Source organism: Myxine glutinosa, chromosome 5, assembly GCF_964187855.1.
Source record: "Myxine glutinosa chromosome 5, kmMyxGlut1.1, whole genome shotgun sequence".
Lineage (NCBI taxonomy): Eukaryota > Metazoa > Chordata > Myxini > Myxiniformes > Myxinidae > Myxine > Myxine glutinosa.
In genome coordinates this window covers 92,951,569-92,976,109 of record NC_136265.1, presented here as the reverse complement: position 1 = coordinate 92,976,109, position 24,541 = coordinate 92,951,569, and the positions used below count along the sequence as shown (strand labels likewise).

The following is a 24,541-nucleotide window of genomic DNA, read 5'->3' as shown; positions in this document are numbered from 1 at the left end:
ACAAAAACAAAAAAATTGCCTTGCGGATTATACCTTGTCGTTCGACTGGAGGCTATACCTCTTTCCTGAAGGAATTGTTTTATCTCACGAGACATAAAAGTGGCTTCCCGATCTAAATGAATACACGCTGGACAACCAAACCGCGAATAACCCCGAGAGGCATTTAATCACTGAATTTGGAGAGAGATCTCCACAAGGAAAGGCAAATGGGAAGCGTGAGTACTTATCTTCGATGGTGAGCATGTAACGTTGAGAGGTGGCCATAGGGAGTGGACCTTTAAAATCAATGTTCAGATGCTCCCATGGTTGGGTGGCTTTGATCAAAACCACTTGATGCAGTTTATAAAACTGGTTTCAGTTGGGCGCAAACTGGACAAGGACTTCAGACTCTCTTCACGTCCTCGACCGAATAAGGAAGATTTCGACATCAAACAAAATGCGCTATGCGAGTGATTCCCGGATGACAAAGCGAGTCATGCAGCTCCCGCAATCCCCTCTCGGATCCCACGGTTCCACAGAAAGCATGAGAAAATGGATCATCAGCGACATTGTCCTTGCCAGGGCGATATACGATGTCGTAGCCGAATTCCGCAAGCTCATTGCGCCGCCTAGCGATTTTATTTTATTTTATTTATTTATTTTTTTCCATTCTTTATTTTCTGGGAATGTTGACCCTCGAACATAAAAGCCACAGATCGCTGATCTGTGATCAAATGAAAATGTTTCCCGAGGAGAAATTGGTTCCACTTACGCAAGGCCTCCACGATGGCGTCGGCCTCTTTCTCAACAGACGAGTGGCACCTCTCACTGTGTGATAATGTTCTGTAGAAGAAGGCTACGGGTCGGCCCGACTGATTCAAGGTAGCCGCGATTGCGCACTCCGAGGCATCAGTCTCAACAACGAAGGGCACACTGTTATCAATTGATATTGCCACCGCTTGAGCAATATCCTTAATTGAATTGTGAAAAGCCATTTTCACAGCTGAAGACAGCGGAAATTTTTTGCTTTCAACCAGACGACGAATTTTCTCGGAATACTTCGGGATCCATTTGGAATAATGAGCGTTTAGCCCGAGGGTTCATCTTGGCGCGGCTACATCAGGCGGAGGTGGCATTTCCAATCGCAGTTGCGAGCAGGACATGTCAGGGCGAATCGAGCCGTCTGAAATGGTATATCCCAAGAGAGTGATAGTTTTAGCTGAGAACGTGCATTTGTCAGCATTGAGTGAGTTTGTACTTGCGAGCTACTTCCATGAATCGTGCTCGTTCTGTGTTCGTCCACATACTGTGACATTATCCACGTAAACAAAGGTGTCTTTGAGATTCTCTCGAGATACTTTCTCATTGATGGCTCGTTGGCAGCACACGACTCCGTTTGTTACCCTGAAGGGTATACGATGAAACTGATAGTCGCTGACCAGACTCGAATGCCGTGTACAGCTTATCAGACTCTCGGTTCGAAATTTGATGACCGGCACTGCACAAATCCAATGCACTGAATACTTGATATTTAGCCACTTCTCCTGCCATTTCATCTGAACGTGGCAACGGGTACGCATCTATTTGCGTAAAACGATTTATAGTTTTGGTATAGTTTATCACCATCCGTTTCCTGTGATTAGCACTGGTCGTCACCAATACCTGGGCCCGCCACGGCGATTTGCTCAGCTCGATGATGCCTTCGGTGGGAAGGAAGTTTCCTGGTCTCCACAGCAACAAACTTCCCATGCTCCCGGGTAAGTCATCTTCACTTCAAAGCGATCGGTTTACAATCCTCAGTTAAGTTGGCAAACAGCGATGGTGGATCGACTACTATCTCTGCCAGACTACAGACTGTGAAGATAGGGTTAGTACCCCCAAAATGGATATTTAAATCAGCATGCCTTCGCAAAAAATCATGACCCAAGTGTAGATCAGCACATAAGTCTCTCAGAACCATCGGTTTCACGTTCTGGTACTTCGTCTCATTAGTTCCTCGTTCCACAACACAATGTCCCCTTATCTCTTGATGTAAAGATGATGCCAGACACTCTGTTTTCCCCATGGGGAGGATAGGCCAATGATGGCGCTTCACCAATACAGCATTCACGTAGCTGTCCGAACTCCCCATGTCGATCAGCGCATCAGCGACCTCCCCATTCACCGTGATCCTGACCACCGCTTTCGCTAGACTGAAGGGCGAAGTAGCGGAGAGCACAGTGGCTTCCAACTGCATACCAGCAGAAATGGGTCCGACCATTTTGACAGCTCGACACACCTTGGCATAATGTCCTTTCTTGCCACAATTATAACACATGGCATTGCATGCTGATCGTGTTGCATAGCCTGGTGTTGGCTTAGCGGTTTGGGTGCCGGCTTAGGATCCGAGGATCCTGAGTTTGAATCCTGGTCGATCGTTGAATTAACGCCAGTGGGGTTGACTCAGCCTGTCATCCTTCCGAGGTCGGCAAATTGAGTACCAGCTTGGTGGGATGAATGATCACGGTGTGTACTTCGATTTAGAACAGGTAATCCCTGCGCATCGTAAGAGGCGACCAAGCGTTTTTTTTTTCGGTTTTTTTTTTTGTATACAAGATCTAGGCTCGTGAAAGAGCTAACATTAATCACACAAAAAGTCAAACCAACACACAAAACACAAAAAACAAGGGGAGCGGCAGACAAGATGGGGAGAGAGGGGGAAGGACACAAACACAACATTTGAGAGCAGGGACATCGGGAGGACTTGGGGGGGAGGTGGGAGAGGTATAAAACATATGAACACTGCACGGACTCTGGGGTGAATTACCGGGGGTAGAAAAGATCAAGGTTTTGGATGTTTGAAGATAAGAGATGGTGGTGAACAGCTGTTTTAAAGACCTGGAGGGAGGAGTGGGATTGAAGGGAGTGGGGGAGTTTGTTCCAGTGGCGGGAGAAAAGGGGAATGAAAGAGTGAAGGTGAGCAGAGCCTAGATTTTGGCAGTTTAACCATAAGAGGGTTGCAGGCAGATCTTGTGCGACCTGAAGGAATATTGGGGGGGACAGAGCACAGAGAGAGCTGGGGGAGCAAGGCCAGAGAGGAGTCGGTAGAAGACAGAAAGACCATCAACCTGCCTGCGGTGAGTGAGTGAAAGGCCCTCGGAGTTGACTTCATCGCAGGAGATTCCAATGATTCTGAAAGCTTTGGCCTGAACAGCGTGAAGCCGAGCTAGGTGTGAGGCAGGAGCACCAGCCCAGAGGGGGGAACAGTATTCCATTGAGCTGCAGATGAAAGCCTTGTATGTGGTGAGGAGCTCAGGTGTGCCAAGGAAGGACTTCGCACGACGTAGGATGCCTAGTTTGGTGTGCCTAGGATGGTGTGCCTAGGATGTGCCTAGGATGCCTAGGAGACTAGAGGATGCAAAGACTGGCTTTGGAGGCCAGCTTGGAAATGTGGTTTTCCCAAGAAAGATCATGGCAGATAGTGAGACCCAAAAGCTTGAGCGACAGAACTTCTTGGAGAGGATTGTTGAGAAAGTAGATGGGAGGGTTTTCCAGTCGGTCCTTTCAGAGAGACATCGTAAGAGTGTGAGATTTGTCAGGATTGAAAGACATGTTCCACTTGTTTGACCAGTTTGTGATTTTGTCCTGGTCTGCAGAGAGTGAGGACGCTTCAGACTGCCGATCTGAGGGATGAAGAATGGAGCGACAGAGAGTAGAGTCATCAGCAAAGAGATCGAGAGGATTTTCCAGAGAGTCGGAGAGATCATTGATGAAGACCAGAAATAGCACAGGGCCCAGAACACTGCCTTGGGGAACTCCAGCCAGAACAGGAAGGGGAGATGAGAGAAACCCATTCAGGACAACACGTTGACTACGACTAGAGAGGAAGTCCGCCAGCCATGCGTGGAGATTTCCATGGATACCAAAAGAGGAGAATTTGGTGAGCAGAGCGGGGTGCCAGACCATATCGAAGGCATGTGATATGTCAAGGGAGACAGCTCTAATTTCCTGTTTGGCATTGAGGACCTCCATCCATTGTTGAGAGAGCAGAAGCAGCATGCCCAGAGTAGAGTGACCAGGTCTGAAACCAAATTGATGATCAGAGATCAAGCCATTGGAGAAGAGGAAAGATTTCATATCTGAAGCAATGATGGATTCCATGACTTTGCTGATAATTGGGAGAAGGCTGATTGGTCTGTAGTTGCTGGGATCTGTTTTTGCACCTTTTTTGTGCAAAGCGGTGATGTTGGCAGATTTCCAGATTTCCACGTTTGCTGATTTCCAAGATGCTGGCAGATGACCTTGAGCAAAAGAGAGGGTGAAAAGAACAGAGAGAGGGTGAGATAGAGCGGCAGAGCAGGATTTTAGGACTCGTGGGCTGATGCCGTCTGGTCCAGTTGCACAATCAGAGTCGAGGTTTAACAAAAACCTCTCCACATATATATATTCCAAAAGGTCGTTTTAGCTTCCAGACATGGGGAACATGTGTGTGAAGTTTCCACTCAACATGATCAAAAATGAGGGAGGAGGGTAGGTTTAAAAGGTTTATGCTTCAAAAAATTATGGCTCCCAAACCATGTGACTGACGATGTCAGCTTCAACCAAACCTTTTGGTTGTCATGGGTATGAAGTCATGCTGGTAATGTTTGGCCTCAATTTGTTCAGCCATTTCGGAAGAAACGTATTTTTGTGGTTTTTAAGGCTTTTCTCTTCAATCAATATGGTGGTCGACCACGTGACCTATGACGTGATTTTTTTTTTTTTTTCCTCCAATCAATTTATCCCGAGATGATTCTCAGGAAATTTCATCCTGATCAGATGAAGTTTTGAACTTGTTGAATTATGATGTCATGAAGGAGGCATGTCAATTTTGATGTCACGTATGACATCATTCACATGGTTTATTCTGCATGGAGAGTTCTTTACAATGAGAGACGTGTCAATTTTTCTGTGCAGCACGTTTTGAGATGTGGAGGTGTGAAGTAATTCTTATTTTTATTTTTTTCAAGTTGGTGCCTGTGCCACAGGACTTCAAATTACCATTAAAAAAATCCTGCAGGCCGAGGCGCTCCCGTGTTGAAATTTTCCTGTCCATCGGTCCAACGATTCATTGATTCTTCACGTCCATATTGATGGCTGTCCTCTTCAGCTTGGTAACATGACCATTGACCAGCACTCGCTCGCAAACCATTTTCCAGATATGATGCGTTTAACTGAAGGGTTAAACGTGAAAATAAGTGAATAGAAGTGTTGCCAAAATGAGATCAACACGAAGCTTCGCAAGTGTTTTGTGTATTTAAGCGTGGGACGGAGGTCCAGACCTCTGAATGGCCTCCACGATGTAAAAAAAGACATGGTGGGGTAATTTAGCAATGTTTTTTTTGTTTTTTTGCATTGGTGGATTTTTGTAAAACAAATAAAATACTGTTGCAGGTTTTTTTTATTGCACAGTACCTTTAATATTGTTAAGTTTATGGGGGGTGTGTGAAAGAATACCACAGGAAAGGTAGCACTGCACAGGAAGTAGCATGGACTGTGGATGTGCTCGAGAAATCTCGATGTACAGTGTGTGGGGAAGCTGCAGCATGAGGTTGTTCAATGGTTCTTCACACAGGGGGGTGGGGGAGTGAAGCAGTGCTAATTGGTGCAGGGATTAAGGTTGGTTTTCCCCAGTGTGTGACTTACCCTGTGATCAATCCCTAACATTTTACAAGCCAAGCTCTGTCGGCCCCATGAACACGTGAACAAAGATTAGAGATGGCGGTGAACAGTTGTTTTGAAGACCTGGAGGGAGGAGGAGATTTGAAGAGAGTGAGGGAGTTTGTTCCAGAGGCCGGAAAAAGAGGAATGAAAGGGTGAAAGGAGTCGAGGAAACGAGTAAAAACTCTACTTCACAGCAGAAAGGACTCTCGGAGCACGAAGCAGAGTCCATGCATGAGGAGAAGGGAATGTGGGCCGTGCTCACCTCCCGCCTTGTGACCGTGCACATTTTGGCTTGCGGCATTTTACGTGTCGCCATCTTCCCTCATGTGGTTTCAAGCATCATCACTGCCAACCGCCTAAAAGGACCATTTACACACCGATAAGTACCGGCCGGCCAAGGGGAACATTTTATTTTTATTTCGTCTTTCCCTTGTGTTCGTATTTGTGACAGTGTCAGGAGACGTCTCAGTTAGGAAATTAATTTACCTCAGTTTTTTTTTGGACATTATCACCCATTGCTTTATTTTCATTAAATTCATTATTGTTGTATTTTTATTTGTCGTGTTTCTTTGTTCATGGGTTCGGGAATAAAACCGTGTTTTTTTCGTTCAGCTAATCTTCTCGCAGCCTTCCATCTCGCATGCGCCAGAGCCGTCATTTTTGGTAGGACTCCTCGGGAGTAAAAAAAAACTGTTTTGGCTATCCGTAACCAGTGATCTTAATTGCCTGCGATGCGACAATATTCTATTTCTAAATTGATATTTTCTCCGTTGATCAAAACAGCGAAATACCAGAACGGCACTCGGTCGAGCGCATACCTCGGCCAGGGTGAACAGTTTACGCTTTGTATCCATTGATAGGGCAGGATCTGGATTCGGACCTGAAGTAAAATTGAATGGGATTCTTGTCACCGAACCAACCCATCCCCCAAGTTTTGTCCTAACTCGTCCACAACTATTTAAAATATCATGTTATATCGCTTTTCACCCAATCTCTCAATGGTGATGAATCGCTCAAAAAATTAAATAATTATGCTATCTGAAGCCATATTCAGATCTTCATCAAAACCAAATCGATTTGGTCTTGTCACACACCCAACCTGTCCACCAAGTTTCGTCCATAACTTTTTGAGATATCGTGCGATATATCGTTTTTGGCCCGTTCTCCCAATGGTAAAATAATCACTTTTAAAATTCTACGAGCTGGATCCAGATCCAGATCTTCAACAAAATCTAATCATTTCGTCCTTGTCACATGCGCGACCTCTCTGCGAAATTTCGTCCGAATCACAAACAAAGACAGACATATTGAAAAATCAATCAGAGCGACACTTGGCAAAAGAGAACACAGTAGAATGGCACCCAGTAAAGCATCCTTTTGACCTCAAAAATATTGGTTGGCTGACTTCAGTTTGCTATTATGAAAATCTTTTTGAAATTTCAAGTCAATCGGATTAAAATTGAGGATTTTGGAAATCTGGCAAGGTTGTTAATCTTTGGCCAAGGTTGACCTTTTGGCCAATGCTGTTCTCAAAATTTGTTGGTGGTTGATTTCAGTTCGCTGATAGGATAAATCAACATCAGCCGAATTTCTAAAATTGTAAATTTTCATCCGATTAACTTAAAAATTTGAAGACAATTTGCATATCAGGTCACAGAATTCAACCACCATTTGTTTGTGAGGTCAAACGGATGCTTTACTGAGTGCCATCCTACTTTGTTCTGTTTTGCCAAGTGTCGCTCTTTGAGTGATTTTTCTTTTGTCTGTTTGTTTGATTGTCCGCATGGAATAAATATGATTTTCTCTGCAACCGTTGGTCCGATTGACAGGAAATTTTCACCATGGTGTGCCTCCTCCTGTATAATTTTTTAAATGACAAGTCTGACCTCATAGGTCGCGTGGTACAGATGCTATCTTGGAAAAAAATGAAAAACTTTTCACCTCTGCCTCCGAAAGCACTGCACAGATAAAATTGAGACATGGCTTTTTGCAAATAACTCCATGAGGAATAACATATTGTTACGTTTATGGGGGTAGCTGATGGAATACCTTAGTCCAGGTAGATTTTATTGGGTAGTGTGCTCCGTATGCCGTGTAGAAACCTTCCTGTATCTAAGTAGGCCCGCTTGTCCAGTAAGATCGTATATTTGTCTCCATGCGAGGGGTGGAGCTTTTCTAATGCATTAGGGTTTTAGGAATAATTCTCTGTAAATTGCCTCTGTCGTTTTTCCCTTTGTTCTTTTTGACACGTGCAACACCAGGCATGCACTGCGCACCAATACGAAATAAAGCCACCGGATCCGGATATTCGAACCTGACCACTGATGCCACCAGCCAAGTCATCACAAGGGCCGGCAAGAAGGGCCGTGAGGCCCCGCCCCAAGAGGTGGTGATTGGTCGTGGCCGTGGAGTGATGCAACGGCTCTCACTGATTGGAGTGCGCGCGGTCATCATAGAACGTTCCAGCACAAGGAACAAAAAGGACATGTCCCGCCATTTTCCCTCTCTCTGTTCCTGGTGTTCATACAAGCAGTCACATTTCCTGCTCTCAGTTCCAGGTGTTTGCACAAACAGTCGCATTTTCCTTCTATTGGCTCTGGGTTTCATCGCGTGCAGTCGCACACCCCTCACTTGACTGTGGCTGGCTTCGCAGGCGGTCAAAGTTCTGCACTCTCTGGACTCTGGGTGGCCACATTCTTGGCATACGCATTCTTCTCTTGTTTCACCTCTGTGCTTTGTGGAGCGGACAGCGAGGAAGGAGTGAGGGCCTGTTCGCTTCACGTTCTGCGGCTGGCGGGTGAACGGACTTGGCGCCAACCCGTGTTTTCCTGCGGAGGGATGCGGGACCTGTGACGACCCCGGGCGGTCACGGATGCCAGGTGGAGGAGCAGGCAAACGCACCACACACATTTTATTACTTTCATTTTATTTATCCCTGTGTCTGATCCATGAGTCCGATCCGTGTGGAGATATCTCAAGTGCGGAATGTAGTTTTACATTCATTTCCTTGTTCCCTGGCATTTATTTTTATTAAACCATTGTTTGTTGAATTTTAATTTCTTGTCCTGTCCGTTTATTTGTTGTGGGAATCGGATAACCCCGTGCCACGCCCGTCCGTCCAGGTAAGCTCGCTGCCCTCCACTACACCCTCGCGCATATAAAAGGTGCCGCCATAGTTTGAGTGAATGCCTCGGAGTTGATTCTCAGTTGGCCATCCGTCACCAGGGGTGTTAATCCTGGTGAACACGATAATATGTTGATGTCATAGGTGCCTCCATTATGATGTCATCATTCGACAAGTGCAAAACTTCATCCAATCAGATGAAATTTGTTGAGCATCATCTTGGGATAAATTGGTGGAGGAAAAAAATGATGTAATCGGTCACGTGATTCGGCTGCCATATTTGTTTTAACCCAAAAGCCTTAAAAAACCATTAAAAACACATCCTGGTGACTGTGTGCAATCTCCGATTGTTCTTTCTTGTTATTCTTGAAAAGGAGCTAATTGGAAGCATTGGAGAACCTTGACCTTTCCACACCAGAGGGAAGGTATTGGAGACTGCTTATGGAAGAGATGCAGAACGACTTCGTAATTTATGTAACACAGCCAGGACGGATTTATGGTTTAATAAATGAAAGGGAGATTGTGTTCAATAAATTAAATGAAAAAAAATAAAATAAATCACAAGCTGGTCAAATGCACATGAAATATGTCCTTCAATCCTGACATCTCTCTCTCTCTCTCTCTCTCTCTCTCTCTCTCTCTCTCTCTCTCTCACACACACACACACACACACACACACACACACACACACACACACACACACACACACACACACACACACACACACACACACACACACACACACACACACACACACACACATCCTTAAATACAATTCCTCATCAACACGTGATTTTTCCAAGCCACTCCTGAGTTTTGCTCCACTTTCTCACTCTTTTGATCCTTTCTCTTATCTGTTACGTGTTCCTCCCCGACCTCCTGGTCTCGGTATACCTCCGAACCCCTGGAAGAGCCACGGCAGAAAAATATATTATTCCGTGTCAAAATCAATATTGAAACCACACCAATGGTTATCCACAAACAAAGAATATATTAAAAAGCACACAGGCACAACAATACAACAATGATAGCATTCAACCATACAATCAATATCTTAAGATGGTGCGACCTTTTTAAAGTAACCTAACTCAAACTCACAGCGCTCCCAGTGAATGGAACAGAACACTCCTCAATGTCTCGATAACTCAGAGGGGATCCCGGCGAAGAGGCGATGAGGCGAGTAAGGAGGTGTATGCAAGGCGTGGACAGTCACTTGGTCCAAACCAACAGCAAACGGGCGGTGGAAAGGGAATCCCAACGACTCGATCCAGACGTGCACATTCACCGTTCAATCAGCGAACCGCTGTTCAATCTTTAGATGCCGCTTTTGTGCACACCCATCCCCGGCAGACCACCAGAGGGTGAGACAAACTGACGCGGCGAAAACCTTTTTCGGTGAACGACGCGCGAGGTTCAAAATGGCGGACGGCTCTTACTCGAGCCAAAGCCTCGAGGCGAGGATTCTCCGGAACCTCACGCCTGTACCTGACTATGCAGGCTTTTCCAATACTCCAGCGATAACACCAGTCGCACAATATTCCTTTCACGGACTCAAAGTTCACTCGCTACGTTCGCTCAACCACGCTCGCAATGGAGCTTCAAGACACGCGTCTTTTCACTGTTTCCTCACGCCTTCTTCCTCCTCTCTATCGTCGTCTTTCGGTTCTCGATCCTGTTTCCTGTCTCGTTTTTACCATGAGCGCTTTTAACCTTTTAACCACAATAACAATTTCCCTTAAACAACAATAACCAGAATACCTCGAACCAGAAATGTCTCGAGTGGATGAAAACCACAACCACGGAAGTGCCGAAGCCGTAACATGCAATATGTTCACTCTTCTTATCTCTCCTTATCATATGTTTACTATGATATTGACACTCTCCTTATCATATGTTCACATGTCATGGCTTTGGCCTATTCAGTCCATTGTCTGCATTTGTCAACATGTTAACCTGCCACACTCTGACATTTTGTTTTCCATGAGGATTCTTTTGAGACAAAAAAAAAAAATCAACCTGTCACATGTTGGATCACAATTGTTTGTAATTTGAGAATAAACGCAGTTTAGTGGAGAAAACCTTCTCTATTTTCCCTTGTCGACATTTTTCTCACCTTCTCTGTTTTGTTGGTTGTGATGTTGGGTGGTGGTGAAATTCCACTGAAGATGTGGTCAGGTCGGAAGCATCTCATGACATCGAGGCAGTTTATACAGAATGTAATGCTTCGATATCATAATGTTTTCACATGACGCCATTCCTGAGGGAAATGTTTTATTTTCTCTTAAAGAAAGATTTAACGTAAAAAAAAATAAAAAAATAATGATTTCTATTGATTTTAATGCAATATATATTTCTTAATCTATTTCGAGAGTGAAAACAGCCATGCATGTGACACAAAACTACCTGCATTTGATAAAAGTTATTTTTCCAGATTTATTTGTGAAAGCGGAAGTGAAAACTGAGCACGACATTGATGTCCACCTGGATCGACCCGAACCAAATGATGCGAAAGCTTCTTTCCTCAAGAACCATCCCCATAAAGGTTTGTCAATGAATGTCTATACATTTTTATTTGAGCAGTTTGATGATGAACTCTGGTGTTCAGAAAAAAAACACGATGTTATGATTTAATTGCTTTAAGAAATAACCACGATGGTAAATCAATTTCTCAAACATCATTTATCCCCTTCGTTATTAAATAAAATATTTTAACCAAAAATAATGAATATACCTTGTTGTATCCTATTATCCTCTATTTGTACAATCATCAATTCTGAGGTTTTCATTTGACACCTGTTATTATAGACCCCAATGGACTTTGTCCAATACGGGGGTTTATGGATTGGGTCTCGTCCGTCCGTCCACAACCATATCTCGGAGATGTATGGACCGATTTTGTTCATACTTGGAACAAAGACAACACATTATGGTGTTGTTATGCATGATGGAAATTTTTTATTCTCTCTCTTCAAGGAAGATTTCAATGTTTTGATGGAGATTTTGATTATTTTAATTTTTTTGTCATGCTTTTAATGATTTTGATGCAATATTTATCTTTTTTGCAACAGCTCTGCATGTGACACAAAAGTGCCTGCATTTAATAAATCTTACTTTTTTCAGCATTATTTGTGGAAGTGAAAACTGAGCACGACATTGATGTTCACTTGGACCGACCCGAACCCATTGATGCCGAAGCTCCTTTCCTCAAGAACCATCCCCATGAAGGTTTCTGTCAATGTCAATACATTTTGATTTGAACAGTTTGATGATGAACTCTGGTGTGAAGAAAAAAAAAACATGACGTCATTATTTAATTGCTTTTAAAAAACTAGATGGTATTCATAAAATACTAACCCTGCGCAGCCAACTTGTTGCGAGGCAACTGTTCTGTTTTTTTCAGGTTTTTTTCTTTTCTTCTTGGATCCAATATGGCTGCCAAACCACGTGAGCAATGACATCATAAATTTATATTCTCTCATCGAATTGTTGCATAGATCATGCTCAATAAATTTAAAACTGATCAGACTGAGCGTTACCCCTGTCGAATTATGATGTCATAATTACGGCACCAATGACGTCATCGTTATCAATGTAATGAATGATGGAAAAGCCTTTTGATCAATATCAGGCTTTATTAAACTTGAATCGAGCAGGGTCTAAGGAAGGAATACAAATACAACAAGAGTATATTCACACAAACAGATTATGTATATTAAGCGAGGTAATACAATCAAGCCATCTCGCAGAGTACTATCGCGATCTTACCAGCATGAACCATTGTCTGGCTTCAGCTCACAGCAGGACAAGTCTCGCACGAACATCCGCGCAGAAAGAACTTAAATAGCCGCAAGTCCCTGGCGGTCGATACCTTCAATTGCTCTTCTTCCCAATCGCCACAATCTTCCCTGCTGGAAAATGTCATTTCTACTGGTGGCAAATCAGTCAATCGAAACACGAATCTACTGTATAAGAGCGATGTCTGTCTGTGTCTGTCTGTGTTGCCATTTTTCTCATAGATGGCTGAACGGATCTTCATCAAACTTTCAGAGGTTCATCAGTGAGTGCCTGGGAGTGTTTTTGGCAAAAAAACGACAACAAAAAATCTGACAAAAGAAAAAAAAATCGTTTTTTTGGAGTTAAAAAAACAAAAACGCTTGATCGTGCCTACTCCTTTTTAAATTAATGACAGTTATATACAAGTACACAGTCGCATAAATAAATACAAAAAAATCACCAGACATTTGAATACAAAAAAATCAAACAAATCCGGAAGTGAACGAAGTTGGTAGTACGGCTTCTTCTTCTTCCTGATCTGCATCACAGGCGACTCAAAAACGTGATGAATGCCACATTCACCCACCATCATATATATGAACCCTTTCCTCTCCTGCCTCCCCCCTCCCCTCCCCTTCTCCCCCTTTGCTCCCCTTCCCCCCTCCCCTCACCTTCCCCCCTCACCCCTTTCCTCCCCTCTCCCCCTCCCTTCCCCTTCCCCCCTCCCCCTTTCCCTCCTCACCCCCCTTTCCCCTCCCCCTCCCCTCCCCTTTCCCCCCTCCCCCCTATTCTGCTCCCCTCCCCTTTCCTCAACCGAATCGGGAAGATTTCGACATCAAACAAAATGCGCCATGCGAGTGATTCCCGGATGACAAAGCGAGTCATGCAGCTCCTGCAATCCCCTCTCGGATCCCACAGTTCCACAGAAAGCATGAGAAAATGCATCATCAGCTACATTGTCCTTGCCAGGGCGATATACGATGTCGTAGCCAAATTCCGCAAGCTCATTGTGCCGCTTCGCGATTTTATTTTATTTTTTATTTTTTAATTTGTTTTTTCCATTCTTTATTTTCTTGGAATGTTGATCCTCGAACATAAAAGCCACAGATCGCTGGTCTGTGATCAAATGCAAATGTTTCCCGAGGAGAAAGTGGTTCCACTAACGCAAGGGCTCCACGATGGCCTTGGCCTCTTTCTAAACAGACGAGTGGCACCTCTCACTGTGTGATAACGTTCTGGAGAAGAAGGCCACGGGTCGGCCCGACTGATTCAAGGTAGCCGCGATTGCGTACTCTGAGGCATCAGTCTCAACAACGAAGGGCACACTGTTATCAATTGATATTGCCACCGCTTGAGCAATATCCTTTATCAAATTGTGAAAAGCCATTTTGGCAGCTGAAGACCGGAAAATTTTTGCGTTCAACGAGAGGACGAATTTTCTCGGAATACTTCGGGATCCATTTGGAACAATGAGCGAACAGCCCCAGGGTTCGTCTTGGCGCGGCTACATCAGGAGAAGGTGGCATTTCTAATGGCAGTTGCAAACAGGACCTGTCATGGCGAATCGAGCTATCTGAAATGGTATATCCCAAGAGATTGATAGTTTTAGCTGAGAACGTGCATTTGTCAGCATTGATTGAGTTTGTACTTGTGAGCTACTTCCATGAATCGTTTCAAGTTATTGTCGTGCTCGTTCTGTGTTCGTTCACATACTGTGACCTCATCCAACAAAGGTGTCTTTGAGATTCTCTCGAGATACCATCTCGTTGATGGCTCGTTGGTTGCACGCGACTCCGTTTGTTACCCTGAAGGGTATACGATGAAACTGAAGGGTATCGTGGCTGTGAAGTGTTTTTAATTTAGTGTTTTGAGGCTGTGAGGTGTTTTTAATCTTCTATATATATATATATATATATATATATATATATATATATATATATATATATATATATATATATATATATATATATTGTTACGGATCTCGGGGGTCGTCGCTCCCCTTATCAAGGGGGGGGGGGGGGGGGTTTATCCCCTTGTCTTTTTAGCTGGCCGTCCCGAGTCCTGGAAGTTATACCGTCCTTCCCGGCCCGGCGTTAGGTCGGGTTTGCCAGGCCTAGGGCTTCGCTGCTACCTAAGTACTAACGCCAGCCGGAAACGAGGGAATAACTCCCACTTGAACCACGGATGTGATGGAAAATGCCGAGTGGTTAGCAATCCGCGATCCGAGCTGTTAACAATGAGACTAAACCCGATTTTGAGCGGTTTCAATCGTGTCACGTTTACCCAATGGAAGAAAGGACGGATGCGATCAGATGGAGAGGAAACCAGAAGGTAGGAAGAACAAAGATGGGTTTATTAACAAATATACAAGAGAAGAGGAAACGAAAGGATGTACAAGAGAGGAAGAGGAAGAAGCAGGACACAGGGCAGTCTTATTGCAGTCTTAACTGAGGACCCCAGACAAACATACACACTCACATGGGGATTGTAGCTGGTAGGTGGTCAGGTAGAGGGTCCGGTGATGAGATCCAGGCTCCAGGTGAGGTTACAGTCCAGCGGGCGAAACCCGGCAGGCAGCTCTGCGTATCTTGGAACACGACCGGACCTTACATGTAGCGGGGGGGGGGGGGGGGGGGGGGGGGGAAGCTGTTGTCCTTCAGCGTACGTAATTTGTGCACGCTCGTGCTCCACGCCACCTCTCCCAAGTTCTCTTATCAGCACCAGCGAGTGAGTCCTCCCCCAAATGTGCGCTCCGTATCAGTCTTTTGAAGCAACCAGCGCTCCCAACAAGTAGTCCCTTTGCAATGCACTCTCCCGACCAAGTCCGTCAAAGGGCTTTGCGTTCGCGCTTATATAATGCGCCACGCGATCACTATGTGGGCCTCAAAGCCACGCCTGTCGGTGATGTTACATCAGCCGTGGTTGGCTGGTGAGGGCTTACCGGCCACGCCTTTGACGGCTGGTTGACATGCCACACCTTCTTCTTGGCGTTCTGCCCCCTTTTTCCTTGGGCCTGACCGCATGGCTTATGGCGGCGCTTGAGCGAACGTAAAGGCACCGACTGTAGGGGTTCGTAATGGCGTCGTTTGGAGAGGGAGGTCGCAAAATGGACGTAATGGGGACCTCCTCTTATTTGATCGACGCAATGCATATTCAACTATTGGAAACACAGCCTTATCTAAAACACATAATAATGAAATAACTGAGATTCTATGGTGGCCTACGTGTTGCTTGTGGACTAACTAGGGGTGCAACCTTTAACCTTTTAATAATGGGATATTTACAAGAGTTTATATACAAGTGTGGGTTCTAAAACCGCAACACTGCACCCCCGCCCCCTCCCCTTTTCCAGGCTTGGCCCGAGCCGAAACAAAAGGGCTATCTTTTAACTTCGTTTGACACTTAGGTGTGGTTACTCTCTACTTTTAACCTCACCCTGAGTGCGACAGTTTTAACACCAGATATGTCCCACCTGCTGCGTTGCATCCTATCTAACCGACTCGCACCCACAATTAACCGAATTACGGAATTATTCTCAAACTAAACATTTAACCGGTGGGGAGCATTATTTACAATACACTAATTATTTACACTGTCACCCAGGACCTGTCTTTTGTGGGAAAAGAGAAGATGTTTTGAGAAAGGGAAAATGCCATTGCCATGCACTGCACCGATACACCATACCATATGTACCCATTCAATGAATGCACCATCATAAGAAAAATGCACCAACAAGCACCATAAAAGCACCATCCATGAAAAAGGCACAAAACACATTTCAATAATAACAAGCGTTACGCCTAGGTCCCCCGTCGGTGAAGTGATGTGAGTTGACAAAGTGGAAGACGCAGAAAACATGCTATGATATTGTTGCGGATATGGGACTTGGCCTCAATATCCGCTTGTAAATACTCCCCTATTTCCCCAATACTCCCCAACTATCCCCAATCCCCCATTCCCTAGTCCCATTGCCTGTAAATAACACTCTGTAGAACCGACCTTCCCCTTTTTCCCCCATTAAATGTCGTGCCCAGGTTCACCGCATCTCACGTAGACAACTATAGGACATCTTGCTAGTTATTCTTAGTCTATGTCAGTTAAGGACTCGTTTCCATTAATTCTGACTCTTCGTTGCACCAGAATGTGATTGTATGGCACCAGTAGTGAGTTTAGGACCTCCCCTTACCTCCTCCCATCTTCCCCATGAAACAACAACAACAACAACAACAACTACAACAACTACAACAACTACAACAACAGAGGAGATTGGGGGCGGCGCGGCGCGGGGAGTGTGCATCCTCGCTCCGGCTGGTTAGCCGCCATTGGCCATGCGCTCCACGGGGTTACCACGAAGGGGCTGGCTGTCAGCCCCTCGTCAAGGGCGGAGCCGGTAAACCCCCCCCCGCACCCAATGAGAAGCAACGGGCCGATTCCATCTGGGGCGGAGCTAACAAGCCGAGGGTGTGTCACTCCCCGCCGGATATACGCGGCCACTTACCGGACGTGACGTGAGATGCGCCCCCAGCTTGAGCAGACAAGTCACCACCTCCGAGCGCTGAGTGAGACCTCCCGCATCTTGGACTGGACCGGGTCGATTTTGCCCCTGAGCCAAGGTGCACCTTGAGCCTCGAAGACCTACCCGCTTTCCTTGCCATCAATCCCCGTGTGAGTCAGTTTTTGTCCCGTTTATCTGTCGTCTGTCGGGGTTAAGATAAGACCGTGTTTAAGTGCCTGCCTTTCTATGCTGTCCCTCTTGTCGTTGTAATCTGACCTTCCGCCCTAATATAACCTCCTCCGGAGGTCTTGAGAACTGAACCCTTGGTGTCGTGTCATTTTAATCCAGCCGTTGTGTCTTTTCCATCATTGATTTAGCATAGCGCGACTTAGTCAACGTTCGAGTATAATCGGGTAAACGTGCAGGCGCGGTCATACCAAACCGCTCGGTAAACCAACATCCACAACCGCGTCTGTAACAATTGGTGTCGAGGAGTGGAATTCGGACCTGGGACTAAATTTATTAGGCCCAAATTTTGGAACACCAATTGTCCCACTAGGGTAACAATTGGTGTTGGGGAGGTAGAATTCGATCCGGAGCGCGTTTCCCACGCTCGAAATTATAACGGCGAAATTTGAATTTGTTTTACGAAAATAAAAACCCGAATTTTGAAAGTCGCGCTATGGCGGATCAAGACAGCTGGGGTCCGGTAGGGGAGAGTGAGGCAGGGTCGGTCCAGGACCAAATTGAGGGACGTGAGGAGAGCGAAGCAGCGAGGGTAGCAGACGCGCAAAATGGCGCCTCGCTGGTCACCGCGCCCGCGACCGTGGCAGCGCCCCTGGTGGATCCGAACCTTTTTATGTTGCAAATGAGGGTCCTTATGGAACGAATGGGAGACCAAATTGTGGGAATGAGGGCTCAGGGTGAGCGATTAGAGGGCCAAATGGGGGTAATGAGGGACGAAGCGAGGGGTACCGGTGAGGGGTTAGACAATAATTTTAAGGGATTAGACAAGAAATTTGGGAAATTAGACAATAGATTAGGGGAAATACAGGAGGGGTTAACGGGGGTAGAAAACAGAATGGCCGCTCAAGAGAATCAAATGGAAGGGATGCAAAAAGGGTTAGAGGGGTTAGAAAACACCATGGAAGGCAAATTGAGGGATATGAGGGACCAAGCGGAAAGGGAAGTTAACCAAATGGGGCAGCAGATAGAGGGGGTCAGAATGGGGGTAGAAACCAAACTGGATGCTCACAGGGAGGAAATGGAGCAGATGAGGGTGGCATCTGGGCAGGAGATGCAAGTGATGGGAGAGGAGATCAGAAGAGGCGAGAGTGAGTCGGTCGTAGCGCGTGTGCGAGGGAGCACATGGAAGCGCGGTGTGGTAAGTGTTACAGAGGGTGTGACGGGAGAGTGTGCGACAGGTCTGGTGTGCGAAAAAGGAGGTGTGCGAGAAAGTCCGACTCTGGGGTGTATGAGGAAAGAGTGCGCTGTCAAGAGTAAGAGTGAGTGCGCTGTCAAGAGTGGAGGTGAGAGTAGTGAGAGTGACAAGGAGAGTGAGTTGGTTGTGACAGGTGAGCGAGGATGTACACCTGGGATGGAAGGATGCACACCTGGAATGGTAGAGCGTGAGTGGGAATGCACGCTGGAGTTGGTGGTGAGGCACGTGGTTGGGTGTGCGAATGAGAGCACACCTGTGATTGTCACAGAGGAGGTGACAGAGGAGGGGGCGCGAAGAGGTGTGTTGGTGAGGTGTGCGACCAACGAATGTGTGCCAAAGTGTTCGGTGGTCAGGTGTGTGACCAAGGCTGTGAGTGGAATGAGGGTACCTGGGTGTGTAAGGAAAGGTACGAGGAGCATGGGAACGGCTGGATGTGTGAGCAAGGAACGGGCTGCGGGGTGTAAGCATCCAGGTGAAGCATCGACGGTGACCGGGTTAAAGGTTAGGTCGACTTTTAGCCGAATCGGGCCCTCGGTGCGTGCTGGGCCTCGCTTTGAACGGCCGCGTCCGTGCTCCACTAGGCGGAGCGGGCAGCCCGATAGAAAGGGTCGTCATGGGGACCACTTTTTGTTGAGGCATTCCGGCAGGTCGAGATCGAGCCATGGGTTGGCTCCGCGCCGGGGTGGTGCGTGGGATCTCGGCCCGGGTAAGCCCCCGTCCCTGCACCGAATGCCGGACGCATCCAGCCGCTGGCGCAGAACAACCCGCATTCATGGCTTGGCTTTACGAAGCCGGGCTTTGGACAGGAATTGGCGCACCGAGAGGTATTAGTGAGTAGACGGGTGATGAGGATAGTGTTTTGGCCCCGAAATTAGAAAAAAACAAAATTTGGTGATTGGCAAAGGATTGGCAGTAGTGATTGGCAGATGATGGGTAGTGATTGGCAAATTTTTGATTTGTGGAAATTTGATGTGCAAAATTGGTAGTGAGCGATGGGCCCGGTGGGTAAGGGTGGCATCCCTGCCACCCTTCCCATGGGGGCAAAGGAGCAATAGCTTATGGGGTGTATGGCAGTGAAAACTAGCCCGGGTGGGTTAGGTTATATTGATAGCGATCTAGCGAAGATGACAGTAGGTAACGTTAAGATTAGTTAGTGACTGATACCTGTAGTGGGGACGCAGGTAGATTAGTGTGGATGATAATGACGAGGGAGCGCAATAGTTTAAAGGGACGACTGGGAAGCGCAAGTTTCAGAAGGGAGTAGTTAGATGAGATGATGCTGTGTGAGAGCTGGACAGGTGTGTGGAGCAGTGTATGAGTAGTGAGTGTGTGGGTCAGCGCGAATGCGCTTGGGGAGAGAAGGGTGCAGGTGGCACCAGGTGTGAGAGCACAGGTGTGTGGAATATATGGAGCAGAGAATGAGTGGTGTGGAGAGAGTTGGAGTAAGTGGTACGGAGTGGTGTGCATGGTGCGAAGGTGTGGATGGGGGAAGAGTGGACCCCTTTCACGAGTACCCGGGGCGGGTAGTGTAAGTGTTAGGTAGAGGGTATAGGTAAATTGTGGTTGGATATTGGCATTTGTGGTGCGGTTGCAGAATGGTGTTGTGGATGGGTGCATTAGTGTTGTGGAAATGGCTGGGCGTGTAGCCTGTTAGTGTGTGTAGTTGGTTGGGCACTCCACCACTGTGAGGATGTCGGCCAGGTGAGGCCGCAGGTGGGCTCTGGGAGCCGGTAGAGTTGTCAGTGGGGCCCGAGGATCCGGAGGACGGACCCGGGTAGCCCAGTGCCAGAGAGGGCACCGAGTGGGGAGAGCGCCAGAGGGCCTTCCCCAGGTAGTTAGGTTAGGGTAAGGAGCAGGTAAGCTCGGAGGCAACTGCAGTGGTGGAGGTGTGCAGGTGGGTAGACCCGCTGGGAGAGGTACGCGCCACAGCCCAGAAATTGTGCGAGGGCACCGGGAGATGAATCGGGGGAGTGAGACCCCAAATTGAAAAGCACCACAGTTTGGCCAATGGGAATTGGTTTTTAGAACCCATAGTGTAAGAGGGCCAATGGTTTGGCCGGAGAAAGACCCCGGGTAGTGTAAAGTTGTTAAAGTCATTTAGGAAATAGTTAGGATTGATGAACCTGTCGCACCATACGCAGCCACTTACCTGTGGTGATGATGATGACTCCACACCTGTGTTTTCTTTGTTCTGTGTGCAGAAATGAGAATTGCTGTGAGGATTTGTGAGACGCATCACGACGTGGATGAGACATTGGGGTGATTCCATCTCTCCCTCCCTAGGAGGGACTGATGATGAATTGGTAATGGCAAATTTTGATGTGCAGTTGGAGATGGCAAATTTTGATGAGAGTTGAAAATGGCAAATTTGATTGGTTAGGAGGGAGAGAAGACGAATTTGGTATATGGGAGGAACGGGGAAGACAGTAGGGATGTTTGTTGATTTGTAAAGTAGATGTTTATGGGTAGTGTTGTGTTTTGTGGATACAGTAAGGGGTAAGGGAGGGGCCATGTAGGTTACCTGGTGGGGGGGGGGGGGGGGCGTACGATAGGAACGTACCTGTCTCACCTGGTTCCCATGTGCCCCCAGTGTGCATCATCTTGTATTGCGTGCACTTTTGAGCCCTTACCACCTTACTCACTTGTCTGCTTCTTTTGTCTCCCACCTCCGAGGATCTGGCTTTGGGGTAGAGAGAGAGGAGAGAGAGGTGCTGGCTACGCAGTTGTGGGCCTGCACTTTCGCTGCTTGCTGCCTGGATCGATACACCATATGGACCGTAATGTTTGTGGCCACCCACAATGGACCGCAGTTCTTTTGCGGCCAAGCACCACCCATGGATGGACCTATGGGTCAACGTGGCACCTATGCCATACAAGGTGAACCACTAACAGTTGGCCCCCTGACGGCCACAATAGAGAAATGGACGCGGTTGGCGCCTTTCTTTATTTTTTTTGAAAGAGGCAAGAACATCAAGTGCACCACACGAAGGCAAGACCAGCGGCAGAACATCGGCCGGCTGCGACACCACACCATGGTTATTAAACACTTTATTGGTGCACCGGATGGTGCTGACTGTGTGATGGGGTGGTGCTTTTGATGCTTGGAAGGGGTGCTCTGCACATTATTAAAGGCCGTAAGGCCACAGAGCACTCGTGGGTTGGTGTATCGATGCTGGCATGCGTGCTCTCTCTCTATGCATAACATCTGCATGTGTTCCTCCAAAAACAGGTCCTGGATCGTAGTGTAAATAGCAGCGTAGTCTTGTAAATAATGCTCCCTACCGGCTGTATGTTTAGTTTGCGAATTCTTTCCGCAATTTGGTTATCCTGTGGGTGTGTTTCTGTGAGGAGAAGGGTGCAACGTCGCAGGGGGACATATTTACTCATTTGTGAACATCTGTAAAACTGTCGCACTCAGGGTAGAGTTAATAGTAGAGGGAACTACATCTGAGTGCCACACTAAAATAGGTAAAAATTTATCGGGTCGGGACGCGCCGAGGGTAGAGAAGGGTGCAATGTTGCGGATATGGGACTTGGCCTCAATATCCGCTTGTAAATACTCCCCTATTTCCCCAATACTCCCCAACTATCCCCAATCCCCCATTCCCTAGTCCCATTGCCTGTAAATAACACTCTGTAGAACCGACCTTCCCCTTTTTCCCCCATTAAATGTCGTGCCCAGGTTCACCGCATCTCACGTAGACAACTATAGGACATCTTGCTAGTTATTCTTAGTCTATGTCAGTTAAGGACTCGTTTCCATTAATTCTGACTCTTCGTTGCACCAGAATGTGATTGTATGGCACCAGTAGTGAGTTTAGGACCTCCCCTTACCTCCTCCCATCTTCCCCATGAAAACAACAACAACAACAACTACAACAACTACAACAACTACAACAACAGAGGAGATTGGGGGCGGCGCGGCGCGGGGAGTGTGCGTCCTCGCTCCGGCTGGTTAGCCGCCATTGGCCATGCGCTCCACGGGGTTACCACGAAGGGGCTGGCTGTCAGCCCCTCGTCAAGGGCGGAGCCGGTAAACCCCCCCCGCACCCAATGAGAAGCAACGGGCCGATTCCATCTGGGGCGGAGCTAACGAGCCGAGGGCGTGTCACTCCCCGCCGGATATACGCGGCCACTTACCGGACGTGACGTGAGATGCGCCCCCAGCTTGAGCAGACAAGTCACCACCTCCGAGCGCTGAGTGAGACCTCCCGCATCTTGGACTGGACCGGGTCGATTTTGCCCCTGAGCCAAGGTGCACCTTGAGCCTCGAAGACCTACCCGCTTTCCTTGCCATCAATCCCCGTGTTAGTCAGTTTTTGTCCCGTTTATCTGTCGTCTGGCGGGGTTAAGATAAGACCGTGTTTAAGTGCCTGCCTTTCTATGCTGTCCCTCTTGTCGTTGTAATCTGACCTTCCGCCCTAATATAACCTCCTCCGGAGGTCTTGAGAACTGAACCCTTGGTGTCGTGTCATTTTAATCCAGCCGTTGTGTCTTTTCCATCATTGATTTAGCATAGCGCGACTTAGTCAACGTTCGAGTATAATCGGGTAAACGTGCAGGCGCGGTCATACCAAACCGCTCGGTAAACCAACATCCACAACCGCGTCTGTAACAATATGATATTTCGGTCACAAGGTTCAGACATACATGGCGGCGACCATCTTGGATTTTGACGTGGCGACCCAATTTTAAACAGCGTTCTTCCTTGTGCATAGATACACCCACACACCAGATTAGAAGTTGGTACTTCGCTTATTTTTCAAGATATTTCACTCACAAGGTTCAGACATATATATGGTGGCGGCCATCTTGGATTTTGACGTGGCGACCCAATTTAAAACAGCCTTCGTCCTTATGCCGAGATACACCCACACGAAAAATAAGTGAAGTTCCAACTTCTAATTTGGTACGATATTCATCTCACAAGGTTCAGACATACAAGGCGGCGGCCATCTTGGATTTTGACGTGGCGACCCAATTTTCAATAGCGCTCTTCCTTATGCCTAGATACACCAGGGGTCCCAGCCCTCCTATTTTTCCTATTTATTCCTACTTTTTAATAGGATCCTATAAATCTCCTATTTTTTGGTGGAAATTCCTATTTTTCCTATTTTTTAACCCTCAATGTTCCAAAATTTAAATTGATATATTAATTAGTAGAATTTCTGTATCTAAGCGTCAGAACAGACATTCCTATTAGTGGGGCGGCTTAGCCCAAATATTCAAAAGAATTGTGCATTTTGTGAAACAAGCACCAAATTTGGCACAAATGTACATTAATATGTTGCGAACATTTTCAGATATTGGGCCACTTGAAATTCCGTAATTTTTTTTTTCTAATTTTTTCAAATTTCGTAATTTCAAATTTTTCGGGTGACACCGTCACAATTTCGGTCTTCGAGGCCGGCCGATAGGCAAAGTGTGACCGGAAGGGACGAGGTTCTCCTGACCACGTGGCCCTCGATCTGGGAAGCGAGAGGCGTTCCATTAGTGGACGCGCCCCTCACGCCCGACTTTTGGGCGGCCCCGGCAGGCCGTTTGTTTTGACGTTCCGTGACAGGCCCCGCACCCCCACCTCCGGGCCGACCGGAAGCTTGTGCTGAGTACATCATACCTGAACAACTCAGTGAGGCAGAACACAGCAGTGCACACCAGGGTGACCCCTTCAGTGCATAAACCAATTAACCTGTCCACTGCAGGGCATATATAAATGAAGTTATTTTCTGCATATAATAATAATATAAGTTCAGTTCTATATAACAATTTCTGTTATCACCACTACCACTACAACTACCACTACTACAAGCTTTGTCTGGAATTTTGTGGACAAACAGACATACAGACAAGCTGGGATCAAAACATTACCTCCTTCCACCATTGAGTGTAGAGGTAAACATCATGGAAATTATATCATGCCCTAGATTTAATTCATGCTTACCCGTGTATTTGCTTCACTGGTTCACAAGGTCTTTTGCATACATGTAATTCAGACTCTCGTCTTCATTGCTGACCACACAATGTTCGCAACATATTAATGTACATT

The 24,541-nt window shown here is 46.7% G+C and overlaps 1 protein-coding gene across 2 annotated transcripts in view; it reads left to right on the top strand.

Moving 5' to 3' along the window:
* Nucleotides 1-24,541, top strand: part of LOC137427334 (uncharacterized) — a 359,992-nt gene that overhangs the window by 299,280 nt on the left and 36,171 nt on the right. For both annotated transcript variants that reach the window (XM_078777115.1, XM_078777118.1), the window contains 2 exons: nucleotides 11,217-11,327; nucleotides 11,906-12,010. In XM_078777115.1, coding sequence (XP_078633241.1) covers nucleotides 11,217-11,327; nucleotides 11,906-12,010 — 216 coding nt within the window. The remainder of the gene's footprint in view (nucleotides 1-11,216; nucleotides 11,328-11,905; nucleotides 12,011-24,541) is intronic.